This window comes from Eublepharis macularius, chromosome 3, assembly GCF_028583425.1.
Source record: "Eublepharis macularius isolate TG4126 chromosome 3, MPM_Emac_v1.0, whole genome shotgun sequence".
NCBI classification, from domain to species: domain Eukaryota; kingdom Metazoa; phylum Chordata; class Lepidosauria; order Squamata; family Eublepharidae; genus Eublepharis; species Eublepharis macularius.
In genome coordinates, this window is record NC_072792.1 from 86,026,573 (window position 1) to 86,042,803 (window position 16,231).

The following is a 16,231-nucleotide window of genomic DNA, read 5'->3' on the forward strand; positions in this document are numbered from 1 at the left end:
TAGCATAAGCGGAGGGATTTAAAGTTTTACATTTCTGTAAACCATATCATGAATTGCAGAATATACCACCTAATGCAGACCCTTCCCCCGAACCTTGATAATTTTTTTATAATGAACAAAAAAGTAGAATTTTTGTAGGTCTTCTGGATATAAAAATCCTCAAAATACTTGAAAAGCTTTGGCAAAAGTTTTAAAAGTTAGAGATAGTTTTGAGAGAGTTTATATAATTAAATGGCTGGAATGATCCACAATAAACACTACAAAATTCTTCAGACTTCCTGTTGCTCTATTCCCTACCCCCTGGTAAGTTCTACTCAGATGTTCCATCTTAAACCACAAGTGGACAGTACTCATGATTCTTTTTCACCTTTCCTTTCCACTTGGAGCTCCTGAGCACATAGAGCACAAAGGGCTGTTGTGAAGAGGGGGAACTGGGCACCATTATCCCCACTTCCCTTTTGCACGAATGAGACTCTTGGTTCACCTGGCAGTGGAGTGAGGAGAGTGGTTGCCTGATACCCCTCCTCATAGAGGCAGCCCCTTATGGTATTTTGTCCTGTTACATGAAGGCATCAACTTTTTGACAGCTCATGGAGATGGGAAATACTCAAGTTCATAATCAGGGTTATGAGATGAAAACTGATAATCTGAGTTATGAAAACTCTCAAATCCTGCAAACCATCTCATTCTTCTGTAGTAATCAAAGAAGAAAAATATATAACAAGCTGTATATTTTGCTCCAGCATCTGAATTATTTACATACAATTCTTGATGTCAAATCATGTTAGATACAAGTGCTCACTGCCTGCCTGTTGTGCAGCACAGCATCTCAACATATTTTCTTCACTCATTCAGCAGGGGTATACCGTACTGCACTTTACTGTAGCTAAACTGTTTGTGATAAATAAAATATGAAACTCTAAATCAAAGTAATGTATAGTAGATTACAAATTTTTGATTCCATTGTGATGGCATCACAATTACATACTTTTATTTTCTGAAAGTTCAACTGCATCACATTCAAGGAAATACTTGTGGAACTGCCAAAATATTCCTATAAAAATCTTGTGTCACCCTACTCCCCCCACCTGCCCACTACAAAGTTTGACACAGACACAACAGAACCTTTCCTTCATTCAATCCAAAATACATTTAGCATCTACCTACATTTTTTTTACTACTGCACTTACTTTTGAAGGTAACATGTTTATTTAGATTCTTATGCTGTGTGTTATTGACAAAACGGAAGGTTTATTGTTAAATAACAAATAAGGAAGCAGTCTTAAATGAGCTTACATTATATTGTTCTCACCTGCATTGTGCTTTGCTAAATATTTGTCTTTGTATTGCTTCTTTTTCTTTCCAAACCAAGTGCAGCTTGCCTGTTGCTCCTGTTTAGTCTTCTCCATAGCAATACAAGCTACTCGCCTTGCAAGTGAAGAGGAAACAACTATCAAATTGTTATTGTAGAAATATTAGAATCTTCTTAAATAAAGAAATGTTTACAATCACAAATGCAATCTCCCTTCCTTTTAGTATTCGTTGTATACCAAAACACAGTAGACTCCCTTTATTTTAATCACTAGTATTAAAATTGACACCCAAAGTTTCAAATTAGAATTTTAGATATTACTTTAAAATATAGCTAAGTATATTCCAGTAGAGGCAACCATAAGTAAGAAACTGCTGCTTTAAAAATATAGTTGCAACTGAGGAGGATTAAAGTTGCGGTGTATGTCTCCTGTTCCATTTTCCCCTCAGAGAATATGGTAAAGTGCTACTGCTCTGTGTCACCTGCTGACAAGGTGCTATTGAGTATTCTAACCAGTAATAGAACATTCTCCCTTTCTCAGAATTCCAAATAAGTTGAGTAGAATTCTCAAAGCACAATATAATCGGCACTCCACTGGGTCAACTCCCACTACTGCCATGAACTCTGTAGGTGACCTTATGTAAGTCACTCCTCTTGTTCCCAGCTCCCAAGCTGTATTGTGGGGATAACAACAACACTGACTTTGTTCACCGCTCTGAGTGTGGCACTAATCTGTCCAGAATGGCAGTATATAAGCATGTTGTTGTTGCTGTTATTCCCTTGGTTCATGGAAGGGCATTGTGTGAGCCAAGCCTAATGTACACAGCCTTCATAATTTAACTGAGGAAAATTATGACTTGGTGTGCATCACCAAAAGCTGGATAGGTGCTGCTATTCTCTTCCCTCTCCTTTTGTTAAGTCTACAGCATCTGGTACTATCCAAGTACTAACCAGGCCCAACTCTGCTTAGCTTCTGACATCAGATGAGAGTGGGCATGTTCAGGGTGGTATGGCTGTAGGCGGTGCTGCTATTCAATTTGCGTTGGTGCTTTTTACTCCAGACAGTTATTCAGTGCAGCATCAGAAAAAAATTTGGAATCAGGGAGGAGACTTGTGATGCCCTTAGAAATGCTTTTTTCTTTTATAGATATTCACAACAGATCATACCCTGTTTCCAAATATATTCTAACGACTATAAGGTCCTGACTAGAGATGGGCATGAACTGAAAAACGAAACAAAGTTTGTCACAAACCATGCCAGTTCGTGGTTCGTGAACTGGCGGTTCATCAGAGCCCATTTCTGATGAACCGCGACAAACTTGAGACCGGTTCGTTTGGTTCATTTTTTGGTGACTCACTGCCTGGCACCAATCAATCAGTTTCCTAGGCAACTGGGGATGGGCTTTCTGCAGTAGAGGTGTGCACCAGCTGCTTCTCAGCTGATGGAAGGGGGATCCCCCATCAGCTGAAAAAAGCTGCCGGTGTTTGAACGCACCTCCCTGTTTTTTCAGCTGAGGGGAGGGGGAGGAGTGGTCCCTCCCCCCTCAGCTGAAAAAATGCCAGCGTTTGAAAGCAGCAACACTATTCTTGTGTGAAAAGAAGTGTTGCTGCTTTCAAACACCAACTCCCCCGCCTCTCCTCAGCTGAAAAAAGCTGCTGGCCTTTGACAGCAGTTTTTTCAGCTGAGCAGATGGGGATCCCCCCTTCTCAGCTGAAAAAAGCTACTGGCATTGGAAAGCAGCTTGTTTCAGCTGAGAGGGAGAGGCATCCCCCTCCTCTCAGCTGAAAAAAAACCCCTACTGGTCATTTGAAGGCAGCAACAGTTCTTGCGCGGCAAGAAAATTGTTGCTGCTTTTAAATGCCCCCACCCCTTTTTCAGCTGAGGGGAGGGAGAGGAGGGTCCCCCTCCCCCCTCTCCCCAGTTGAAAAAAGTGGGGGCATTTGAAGGCAGCAACATTTTTCTTGCTGCACAAGAAAAGTGTTGCTGCTTTTAAAATGCAGGCAGCTTTTTTCAGCTGGTGGGGGATCCCCCTCTCATCAGCTGAAAAGTGGCAGGCGTTTGAAAGGGAGAAACCCGAAGCACACATTCCTGTTCTGCAGACCTTCTGCTGCCCTGGAAGTGACATTTTCACGAACCAGACAAACTGGTTTGCAAGCCAGGGCTAGTTCATAGTGTTTCATGGTTTGTGAAATGCTATGAACCATGACCCACAATGAACCCCCATTTTCCAGGTTTGTGCCCTTTCTACTCCTGGCCCTCAGGAACAAAATTGGGGGGGGGGAGAAGTTAATTGGCAAAATTGCTGTCCAGTATTGAGAAAAAGTAACAGTATTTCAGTTTTAATTTTGGTTATACGTCACCAAGATTGCAGTCTGGAGAGAAAGAGATTGTGTTGGAACTTTGACAACTCTATGATTTATATACTTCCTGATCCAAAGTCTTCATGACATCTATTGGGTTATCCCAATGCACTATGGCTCAAAGATGGAAAAATAGCAGGCCTTGTTGCTTAGGGCTGCCAGGTGCCCCGGTGGGGATGGAGGATCCTCTGCTCCCAGCTTCTGCTCCCTGCTGCCACTCACCTGGAGGAAAAGGTCTGGGGAATGGACCTTGAAGGCAAAAAACCTTCTGGGCCAGTGTGCAGTGGGCATGCTCCCTGAGCGTGATCACATCACTTCCAGAAGTGATGTCATCGCTCTTGTGAAAAGATCTTAAGGTAAATGCCAGGTTCCTCCCCCCAGGAGGGTAAGAGAACCTGGCAACCCTATTTCTGCTGCTGAAATGAAGTAGGTATGATGGGGGGGGCGGTCAGGTAGGATACAATTTAAATAAACATACACAAATCAAGAAGAGCAAGATTCAGATCCAGTAGCACTTTAAAGTCCAACTAGATTTCAAGAAGGTAGCTTTGACTTGTCAAAGCCAACACCCTAGAAAGATGCAACTTATGCTCTCTCTGCAAGGCTGGTGGATTATTTATTTATGTTGATCCTTTTCTAGAGACTGATGGATCCCACTGGTTTCTAGAATTCTCTGGAGCAGGAATTCTCTGGAGCAGGAATTCACTAACACTACAAGTAACTCTTTGAAGAAATCAAAATTTGATTATAGTAGCTGTACTGTGGCAGCTAAGCATTCTCATGTTGGTAAGGTCCTACTCCTTGGCATACGAAGAAGCTGAGATCCTAGGCAAAAAAGGAAAATGAAGTGCAATAAATCCTACTATGAAGTCTAATCCTACTGAATATATTAGAAAGGCCATGCCAGTGATGGTAGAGAAAAATCTCCTTTCTACCACCATTTTTTGTGTGCGATAGCATCTGGTGGAGCTCTCCTGTGTGATTAAGGAGCTGTGAAGTGTAAGGTGAAGTATTTGCCATGGATTTGTTTTGCAATGTATTTCATATTTCGTGCTTTGAAATTAATAGGGTAATCAGGACAATGTATGCAATCACCTGCTTACTGCATTCCCGTCCCCTTTGGTTAGGTAAGAATTGCACCTTTCCCCATGACTAGATAAAATTTGCACTAAGAGATTGGGTGGGCAGTTGAAGCGCATTATTTCTGAGCACAGGGATGATGCTACTTCTTCAGGAGGTAACAGTAGTTAGAACATTTTCAAGTTTTGTCTACCAGCAGATTAGCCTGCACTATCTTTATTTGGAAGTTGGTGGGAAAAGTAATTGTCTCTCACTCATTGGTCTGGCTTCCAGCCTGTATATGGGAGAGCTGCAGTAGTCCTGGTGGTCAATCTGCCTTAAGGGAACTGATGGAGACAGCACATTCCTTGTATTCTTGGATTTTTTCAGTAGCTTTTAACATGGTTAATCATCAATTTTTGGTGGACTGCCTATAATATGATAAGCAATGGATAGTTTCTTTCTTGGAGGAGTGCTGACAGTGGGGGACGATGGGGGAATATTTATCATATGGTTCTTCAGGATCCCCATCACAGTTACCACTGCCTGCCTCTTCTTCCTTTAGTACTCCAGAAGTATGCGTACATAAGCTTCTTACAACAAGTGGTGAGCAAGTGTGTGGGTATAGCCCATCACCATAGGACAATGACATACTGGCCCAACAACCAAGGCAGCTGCTGACTAGGAACCTAATTCAACAGTCCTTTTGTCAAATCACCAGGGAGTAAAATGCTTAAATACCAGATACATTTTGTCACATCCATTTTATATTGCTATTACAGATATTTTTATAGCACAAACAACATACCATTCCTGAAGCTCAGGAGAAGGAATGAGGCCAGCAGTTCCATTTTTGGAATTTTCTAGTTTACCCTGCCACCAATTATGATCATCTTTGCTAATAATCTGGATAATATCACCAACTCTAAATCTGATTCCAGCTTCTTTGCAGGGAATGAGGTCATCCTTTGCTGGGTCATATTCAAATTGTGCTCTTACATATATCTATAAAACAGGAGTTTGACACACTGCAATGTTAATATAATTAGGATTGGTGGATTAAAAGTTAATTTGCAATCTAATCTCCTAGGTTAAGGTTTTGGAAGCAATAAATGATGGCTGAAAACAAACAAAAAACAAAAACAGAAAAAGCTGGAAAGAATTGTGCTGATTGAAATTATGATGATACCTTTAAATCTCTAATATTAATGTTTCATGAGAAACGATATTTCACTTTTTTGGGAACTATGACTTTGCTCATGTAAGAAATTGTTTGTGATTACTAAAAACATGAAATAGAAGTCTACATATTAATCAAATGTAAATGATTTTTACATTTATCTTTACAGAAGCTGAAATATGACAAAATAAATAGTGATAGATATTACCTTACAATAAACAAAGGTGCATTATTAGGACTATTTCACATATTTAAATATATGTGGATTAAAATATGCCAATATAAAAATTATTTTATAATTGGCAGAATGACATGCATCACATTAAATACAAGAATGGCTGACATCAGCCTTTTACTCAAGTATTTGTAACTAGTCTGACCCCTTACTGCTGATGCAGGTGACTTTACTTTTATGAGATGCCACATTACTACTTCAAAGCAATTGTTTCAGTTTCTTCTGTCTGCTATGCATCTAGATGAGGAACTCCTACCCACCACTCAAAGTCTCTATGTATCTCCAAAATTGTGTCCCCACTGATGAGTGGATACTCAGGATTATTATGGGTTCTAATTAGGGGGCTGCACTGAGAGGGGTGAATGAATGAAAATCATTCTTGTGTTCTTCTGTGAAGGGAAAAGCCTACATGCAAAGGGAGATTAGGATCCAAATCCTAATCACTGGTGACCTTGTTATCTGTACATCTTTCATTACAATTTATTCTAAGGAATAAGTTATACAGTAATATGAACATTCCTTTGTTTTAAATCTAGGGGAAAACAGGGCTGTCCTTATCTGTAACTGTTGCTCATTAGGGATGTGCACTTCCGGTTTCTGATTCGGGAAAAATACCTGAATCTGACCTGATTTGTAAAGATTCGGGATTTCCAAAACGGCCCCAGCATACCTGGGCCATTTCGAAAACCCCAAATCAAAGATTCCCGAAACTATTTGTATAGTTTCGGGAAGCTTCGGGGCAAGGGGTTGAAATGTCCCTCTCCATGCAGCAGGAGGGAGAGGGACATTTAAACCACGGATCAGCTGTTTGTTGGGATTTCCGACAAGCAGCTGAGTGCTTTGAAGGGAAGGAGGATGTTGGTGCGGCTTGCCGCCGCTGAGATCCTCCTTCCCTTCAAACTCCCCCTCCCTCCTCCAGCCAGCTGGAACAGGGGAGACTTTGAAGGGAAGGAGGATCTTGGTGCGGCTTGCAAGCTGCGTCAAGATCCTCCTTCCCTTCAAAGTCTCCTTCATTCTAACCGGCTGGAGGAGGAAGGGGGGTACTTTGAAGGGAAGGAGGCTCTCGGTGTGGCAAGCCAAGCCGAGATCCTCCTCCCCTTCAAAGTCTCCCTGTTCCAACCGGCTGGAGGAGGGAGGTGGACTTTGAAGGGAAGGAGGATCTCGGGGTGGCAAGCCACACGGAGATCCTCCTTCCCTTCAAAGTCTCCTCCGTTCCATCCGGCTGGAGGAGGGAGGGGGGGGACTTTGAAGGAGGATCTCGGCGCAGCAAGACATGCCGAGATCCTCATTCCCTTCAAAGTCTCCCCTGTTTCAACTGGCTGGAGGATGGAGGGCTGGGGAGTGGGGGGCTGAGGCTGGGGGTTGTGGGGTTTTGGGTGTTTAAAGGGACCTTTAAAGGGCCAGGTAAGTGGATTGGAGTGGGGGGGGAAGTGGGAGGTTGAGGGGTGGGTGTGGGTAGGGGTGCTGGGGGAAAACCCAGCCCCCTGAATCACTTCAGAATGCTCCAAATCTTTACGGAGCATTCCGAAGTAATTGAAATACCCAAATCCAAAGCGGCTTGCCACTTTGGGTTTTGGGTGTTTCTGAATGTTTTTCCTGCTTCGGGTAAACCAGAAGCAGGAAACACACATATTTTTAGGGTACACCCCTATTGCTCATCGAAGTCTTCTGTGCAGGCACACATGGAACTGTGCATGCGCAGGCCTGCTGATTAGTAGGTTCTGTAGCTTGAAATCTGGAAGGGAGGCGCCTTCCTCTTCCTCTTCCAGAACCTGTGCAGCTGTTTCCCACCCAAACAACCCATGCTCTGGAAAGGGCACTGCCCCAAACCTCAGCTTCTCCTGAGCTGCCACACTCTCCAAGGTAAGTAGTGAAGAGCACACAGTGGGGCAGGAGGAAGAGTATGTGTGCTTGCACAGAAGACGTCAATGAACAACAGTTACATATAAGTGCAACACTGTTTGGTCAATCTTCTGTGCAGTCCCACATGGGAGTTTAGCAAGCTACTTACCCCAGGAGGCAGAGCGAGGGTCTTCACTGAAACAGGGATTGGTGTACCCTTTGGCCCACTGCTGCCTCTCTCGTGTCATTGACTTTCAGGATGTAGTGGCATATGAAGTTGTCAGTGGATGACCATGTTTTTGCTTGCATAGGAACATCTCTAATGAAGGTCACAGAAGATGCTCAAGACTTAGTGGAATGAGCATGTATCTCCAACGAACCAAGTACGTTAACTTGTTGATAACATAGTTTAATAGTCTGAACTACCCACCTAGAGATGGCCTGAGATGAGGCTTGTGTTTCTTTTTTAGGGTCTGCTTTACAGATGAAGAACTGTATCCCTGATCTAAAAAAGGCAGCATGATCTAAATAGAAGAGCATTGCCCTACATACATCTAGTGCCTGGAGGGCCCTCGCTGTCTGAGAGGTAGGTGTCAGGAAGAACACTGGAAGTATTATTTCCTGATACGTGTGGAACTTAGACACTAATCTGGTAAGGGATTGGAGACTTGGCCTAAGGGCTACTTTTTTCCAGGTGTATTTTGAGGAAAGGTGGGTCCATCCTCAATGCAGCCAACTCACTCACGTGCATAGCTGACGTGATAACCATCAAAAATGTCACCTTTCAAGATAATAATTTCAAAGAGCAAGTGGCTAGGGGCTCAAAGGGTTTGGACATTAACTTGGACAATACCCAAAGACACTTACTGCTGTGGCACTATAGGCTTCACCGGTGGAAATACATTGAAGAGGCCCCTGAGGAATAATTTCAATGTGTAATGTGAGAAAAGTGTTTTCTTGTCCACTGGGGTGTGAAATATGGATATGGCTACTAAATGGACTCTAACAGGATAGCCCTGCTTGAGGCTCAAAAGATATTCCAATTCCAAAGCAATGGCATATGTGGGGTTGAGATCTTTTTGTCTTGCCCAACACACATATTTGTCCCATTTCCAGGCATATGATAACTGGGTTTAAAGGTTTTCTGGCATTTAAAATAACTTCTGCTAACTCTTCTGAGAAACCTGCTTCTATGGTGAGACTAACCAGGCTGTGAGCCTCAGTCTAGATATATTGCGATGTTTCAGTCTTCCACAGAGCAAAAGATGTGGAACCACAGGCAAGTGGAGATACTGGTTCTTGGCTAGAAATAGCAACCATTGAAACCACAGCTGACATAGCCCAAATGGTGCTATCAGTATGCATTTGGGTTTGTTTGTCTGCATCTTGCTGATTACACATTGGATTAGAGGTAAGAGCAGGAAGGTATAAAACAGGGATAATGACCATCTGACTTGAAAGGCATTTCCTACAGATCCTAGATCCATTCTTCCTCTGGAACAGAACATAGGTGCTTTGCTATTTCCTTTGGTGGCCCCACCAGTCGCATGTAATTGTGATGTAGCAGGGCCTTTATTCCTCCAAAAGGTTAATGTGAATATCTGATGATGGACGGTCGACCTGACTCTGCCCCAGATGTCTTGGAGCATGCCTTCGAAGCTGTGACTGGATGGTTGAAGCAGAGTCGGTTGAAATTAAATCCCACAAAGACGGAGGTCCTGCATGTGGTTGGGGGGCCATGGGCACGGGACTCCGGCTCCCTGCTCTTGATGGAGCGCTACTTGCACTGGTTTCGAGAGTTAGGAGCCTGAGGGTGATCCTGGATGCCTTTCTGACTATGGAGGCACAGGTCGCAGCGGTTGCTCGGTCTTCATTTTTCTATCTAAGACAGGCCCGGCAGCTTGTCCCCTACCTATCAACCTATGACTTAACTGCAGTGATCCAAGCAATGGTCACCTCTAGATTAGACTACAGCAACTCGCTCTATACAGGGCTTCCCCTGGGCCTGATCCGGAGGCTACAGCTGGTCCAAAATGCAGCTGCGCGAGTAATTGCAAGGGCCCCAATTAGGGAACATATAACACCTATACTACGCCCGCTGCACTGGTTACCAGTTGAGTACTGGGTCCGGTTCAAGGTTTTGGTGTTGACCTATAAAGCCCTATGCAGACTGGGCCCAGCATATCTGCAGGACCGCCTCTCCCCATATGTACCCCAGAGGATGCTTCATTCAACATATAAACAACTGTTGGTGGTCCCTGGCCCAAGAGAAGCCCACCTGGCCTCGACCAGAGCCAGGACCTTTTCGGTCCCGGCACCGACCTGGTGGAACTCTCTGTCTGAGGAAACCAGGGCCCGGCGGGATTTATTATCTTTCCGCCGGGCCTGAAAGACAGAGATGTTCCACCAGGCATATGGTGAAGGCTAGGTTGGGCCTCCACTGGCCACACTAAAGATCTGTCCACCACCCTACATATGAGCCAAGGCTTGAAAAGCAGTATTTTATCATCATCATCTGAAGAGAAGCTGTATTGTATTAAGTTATTTTAATGTTATTTGTATACTGTTTTATCTGTTTTTAACTGTATTTATGTAATTTGAAATGTTGTACTCTGCCCTGAGCCTGCCTGGTGGGGAGGGCGAACTAAAAATTTAATATAATAAATAAATAAATAATAATAATGAATACTAGCTTCCTTAATGAAATGCACCTGGCCTAAGGCACTCTTGTTCCCCGTTAACTCCCCAAGGTTGTACATCCAGAACATCCTTAATTGATTTGAGAGTTGGAAGGGGAAAGAAAGGACTAATGAGGTGAGACTTCTGGAAATTTCCCAGAAGCAGGGAATTCTATTGGTCACCATGGATCATCTTGAACAGTAGGCGAAATCCTATAATTGAGCATGGGTCAATCAATGTTTTTTCCACCTCCTCTCTACCTGTTCTATGAATCACCAGCTACATTTCTACCAAGTTTTTCATTTGTTATCCTTTCACTGTGCTGGTCTGTGTATCTGCTCTACGCTCAGGAGTGAACTACCATTTAAGCTCCATGTATTGAATGTATTATCTAGTTAGCTAGCTTTGTTATTTTAATGCTACATGATCTGCTAAGACTACTGGTTTTTTAACAACTTTATTCTATTTGTTATCTAATTAAGATTTCTATATTTTTACAACAGCAGTATTTATTTGTGAGTGAAAGCCCTTTGGAACCCCAGGGAAGTTTTTTTTGGTGGCTTTGCCAGGTTTTGAGAAGGGCTCCTCAGGGTTCCAGGCTTCAGCACCAGAATGACTCTCTAATCCCAGAGAGTTTAGATTCAGGGAGGCAAATCGTCCCAGTAATAGTCCTTCAGCAATCACTTGTGAATAGCAGATCTCAACCTGCTCAGTCTGTCTGCTAAAGCTTTTAATGTGCTGGCAATGTGGACTACTTGCAAAGAGACCCTGTGTCCCACAGCCAAGTCCATATTAGAATGGATTCCTTGAACAGGGTCCTTGATGTGGTGCCCCTCTGTTTAAGTAAAACATAGCTGTGCCATTGGTTGCTTCCACACGTCCTTAATGAGACGGCCTGCTAACGGAACTTTGGCAGGTTATCTCACTCATTGCATATGTCATTGTTTCCCATGTGTGAGTGGGAGTGATCCTGGTTTTTAAGCGTTTTTTGTGAAACTTGTTTTGTTCTTTAGTTGTTGTAGATTTTCTGGGCTGTATGGCTGTGGTCTTGGCATTGTAGTTCCTGATGTTTCGCCAGCAGCTGTGACTGGCATCTTCAGAGGTGTAGCACCGAAAGACAGAGATCTCTCAGTGTCAATGTGTGGAGAAGATGTTGGCAGGTAATTTATATCTACTCAGTAAGATGGGTTTGGGCTGAGTCATCCTGTAAGAGTTTCCCAGGGTGTGGAATGCTAATGGGGGGAAGCTTCACTGTATCCTGAGAAGGTTCTTTTGCATATGGATTGGTGGTTGATATGACAATCTTATCTGCAGGGCTATTGTAAGATGTAGAGTATTTTGTTAGTCTGGTGTTTTTCAGGACTGGAAACCATGCCCTATTCATTCTTAAAATCTCTTCTTTCCTGTTGAAATTGTGCTTATGCTTATGAATTTCAATGGCTTCCCTGTGCAATCTGACAAAGTAGTTGGACGTGTTGTCCAGTATTTTGGTGTCCTGGAATAGGATACTGTGTCCTGTTTGAGTTAGGCTATGTTCAGCCACTGCTGATTTTTCAGGTTGGCCAAGTCTGCAGTGTCTATTATGTTCTTTATTCTTGTCTGGATGCTACGCTGTGTGGTCCCGATGTAAACTTGTCCACACCTGCAGGGTATGTGGTATACTCCTGTAGAGGTGAGGGGGTCACTACTGTCTTTTGCTGATCGTAGCATCTGTTGTATTTTTCTGATGGGTCTGAATACTGTTTGTAGGTTGTGCTTTTTCATAAGTTTTCCCATCTGATCCGTGATTCCTTTGATATATGGCAAAAACACTTTTTCTATGGGGGACTGTTTTTTCTTAGTTATTTATCATTGGTTTAATTGCTCTTTTGATTTCATTTCTGGAGTAGCCATTTGCTTGAAGTGCATGGTTTAGATGATTAATGTCCTCATTGAGAAAGTGCGGTTCACATACCCGTCTTGCACCGTCTACTAATGTTTTTATTATGCCTCTTTTCTGTTGAGGGTGGTGATTGGAGTTTCTGTGTAAGTACCGATCTGTGTGAGTTGGTTTCCTGTAGACCTTGTGACCTAATTGAAAGTTTGCTTTGTGGATGACCAAGGTATCTAGAAATGAGAGTTTACCCTCAATTTCTTTTTTCATGGTGAATTGTATGTTCAGGTGGATATTGTTGAGGTAGTTTAAAAACTCCATCATTTCTTCCTCACCACGGCACCAAATGATAAAGGTATCATCCACGAACCGGAACCAGACTGTAGGTTTGTGGGGTCCTGATTCTAAAGCTGTTTTTTCCAGCTTCGACAATATATTGTTTTGTTTTTATTATAGAGTGTTATTATATTATTAAATAACAATATATTGTTATATTGTTTTTAAAGCCTTCGACAGTATATTGTTTTGTTCTGTTTTCCTTTTTGATGCTGCTTTTTTTTTGGCATGATTATCTACTGTATCAATGCATCTGGAGGCTTTTTTTGCGCTTTTCATGTGCCCTCCCACAAATCTCAAACCCCTCCTCTTGCCATTACCCCTCCCACACAAGTGTCTGGTTCGCACAAAAGATTGTATAATTCCTTTTTTTAATGGTTCTTGCGCCATTACAATGCAGTGCTTGCTACATTGGATCACTCAGCAATCAGACACTCAGTCTAGGAATAACATTGGAAATGGAATGCCATTTCTGATTTTATTTCAAACTAGCATTAAAGCCTGTTGTTTTGGAAAATACAACAGCCCCTAGCAGCGCTTCCCCCTACCTCTGTGCAACTCTCCGCAGCATCAGTCAAGGGGGATATTGGGGAATGGAGCAGGGCTCCCTCCTCCTCTGACCCCTCAGACACCACTTGGCTTATGCACAGCCCTCCCAAGACCCTGCGGAGGTGGCAGGGAGCACCACCCCTGCTGCTGTGGGATGTTGGGAGGGCCTCACTGCCATGCTGAGCCTTCCCTCAGCCCATGCTGAGCTCTACCAGGCCTCTGGAGGCCCCAAGGAGGCAGCAGAGAGGCAAACCGTTTTGTCCCTTGCTTCTTATCCCTGCATACTGCGCCCCCGTGGATATAAGGAGTGAGTGCTAGTGAACATGGCTTGCCTTTTATATAGTAGGATATGAAACTGTACTGTTCTCATATTTATTAAATACTTGCATTTAAAACTTTGAGTGGGAAATCAATGGTAGAGAACAGAGTACTATGCATGCCCAGTTTCTACAGAAGCTGAAAAACAGGACAACAATATAGTGCAATCCTGCACGCGCTCCAAAAAAAAAAAAGAGGAAAGTTGGGCGGGAATGCACCAATGTCATTTGTGATGAGGTGCAGAAAGAATGCGCTTTCTGTTTGGGGACCCTTTCCCCCCTGCTACGAACACACACAAGATACGTTGAGGACACTGAGTGTGGAAGGTGAGTTCCAAAAGCCGGTCGACTCGGCTTTGGGACAGAGAAAGCCTGAAAAAAAAAGGTACATGTCTCTGTGTATTTGGACCCTCTGGTTTTCCACAATAATTGCAAAGGAGGTAAGTGCATAATGTATGGACTGCAGTGCTAATGTGCTGATATATAATTTCTCCCACCAACCAGGTACCATGAGTTGAGATGTACTGGCAATGAACCCTCCAGTGAAGCATCAGTGGTAATCATCATGTTGATCTCTGGAGACCCACATTCCACTCCTGAATCGGTTTCAAAAAGCCACCAGCTTAATGACTACTGCCCTTGGGATAGAGTATTTTCTAGCCTGCAAGTATATCACAGGGTTATGGACTGAAAGGACCCAAATTTGAAGCTGTCTTATATGTAGCCTTGCTAAAGGTACCACACTAGTGCCTGTATCTTCCATGTCCTCTCTGGAGGGAGAAAGATTTTGCTTTGTGAGGCATTTAGGATAGCCCCTATGAACTGCACTTTTCTGGAAGGGGCCAATTTATGTACATTGACTACCAGACCTAATCCTTCATGCATCCTTAATATCAAAGCGATGTGACTGCATAAGGCTTCCCTGGACTGAGCTGGAAGTAGCCAATTAAGCAGATAAATTGCAGAAAGTAGCAGATAAATTGAACACCCATGTGTTCTCAGGAAGGTGACAACCACTGCTATATATTTGGTAAAAACCCTTGGAGCCATAGCTAGGCCAAAGGGTAAAATCTGGTACAGGTAAATCTGTCTTCCAAACTGAAAACTCCAAAAATTTCCTGCGTGATTGATGGATAAGGGTATGAAAATAAGCATCCTTTAAACTGAGGATCACAAACCAGGAACCAGTAGGCAGAAGTTGTAGAACCATTAAGAGTGTGACCATTCTGCATGTCTGCACCTTGATGGATTTACTTAGATCTCTAGTCTAGAATGGGTCTAAACTCCCTATCCTTCTTGTTAACCAGAACTAACCTTGAGTAAAATCCAAACCTGGATTCAGATTCAGGTAGCTGTTTACTGATGAGTAAGGATGTGCGCTTTAGGTTTCTGATTCAGGTTTTTAACCTGAATCGGACCCGATTTGGAAAGATTTGGGGTTCCCAAATGGCACTAGCATTGCTGAGCTGATTTGGGAATTCTGAAGCAAAGCTTCCTAAAGCATTTGTATTGCTTTGGGAAGATTCGGGTAAAGAGTAATACTTTTCTTGCTGCCTGCAAGCGGCAAGAAAAGTGTTGTTTTCAAATGCCAGATGCTTTACAGCTGATGAGAGGGGGATCCTCTTCCATCAGCTGTAAAGCAGCTGGCATTTAAAAGGCTTTTAAAGGATCTGCTGCAGATTCTTCCGCTGTGGCTGAAGCTTCACCGACACTGCTGCTTCCAGAGCAGCTCCCTGGGAGCAGGCAGCCTGCAGGATGCCCTGGGAGAAAGTAGCAGCTGCCTGCCCCCAAATGAAGCCCTCTTGTGGCTCTTCAGGCAGCGATTCTAACAGAGATGGGAAGGACCGCTCAGACTTCATTTCCCAGGTAACCTTGCAAGAAAAATCTAGTGTTCTCCACGTGAAGAAAGTCACTTGTAGCTTTGCTCTCAGCCCCAGCTCCCTAGGTGTATTGTGGGGATAGTAATAACACTAACTTGTTCACCACTCGGAGTGGGGCACTAATCTGTCTAGAAGAGCGGTATATAAGTGCTGCTGCTGCTGCTGTTGTTGTTATTATTATTATTATGCGGGACTTCACAGAAAACTGACAATGAATCTGTATTTTTGGCTTGAAAAGACAGACCATCATCATTTATTTACTTGTACACCTAGAAGATCTATTTATCTATAAATTTATCTATTTAATAATTTTATTAATTTATTAATAAATAAATATCTAGATGATAAAATATTCCTATCAAATATTAACTGTATTAGCTGAGAAGTGTACTAGTCACCCTATCGTATTCTTGACTGAAGTCATAGTTTGACAATACTAAAACTTGCTGTTTGAAATTGCCCTAAAGTGAATTCAGGCCCAAAAGATGATGATGTGTTCAAAAAGAATGATCTGTAAGAACTTTGTTACCATTTTCTTCATTTCATGTTGAATATACATAAATGAAGAATTGCAGGTGTACTGTATTTACTTAAATGCAAAACATGTT

The 16,231-nt window shown here is 42.9% G+C and overlaps 1 protein-coding gene across 4 annotated transcripts in view; it reads right to left on the minus strand.

Annotated features, from left to right (window-relative positions):
- The window catches only part of CASK (calcium/calmodulin dependent serine protein kinase), a 361,240-nt gene that overhangs the window by 34,336 nt on the left and 310,673 nt on the right, over positions 1 to 16,231 (minus strand). For all 4 annotated transcript variants that reach the window (XM_054974058.1, XM_054974057.1, XM_054974056.1 and 1 more), the window contains 2 exons: positions 5,541 to 5,737; positions 1,313 to 1,428 (listed from right to left, as the gene is read on the minus strand). In XM_054974058.1, the coding sequence (XP_054830033.1) occupies positions 1,313 to 1,428; positions 5,541 to 5,737 (313 nt within the window). The remainder of the gene's footprint in view (positions 1 to 1,312; positions 1,429 to 5,540; positions 5,738 to 16,231) is intronic.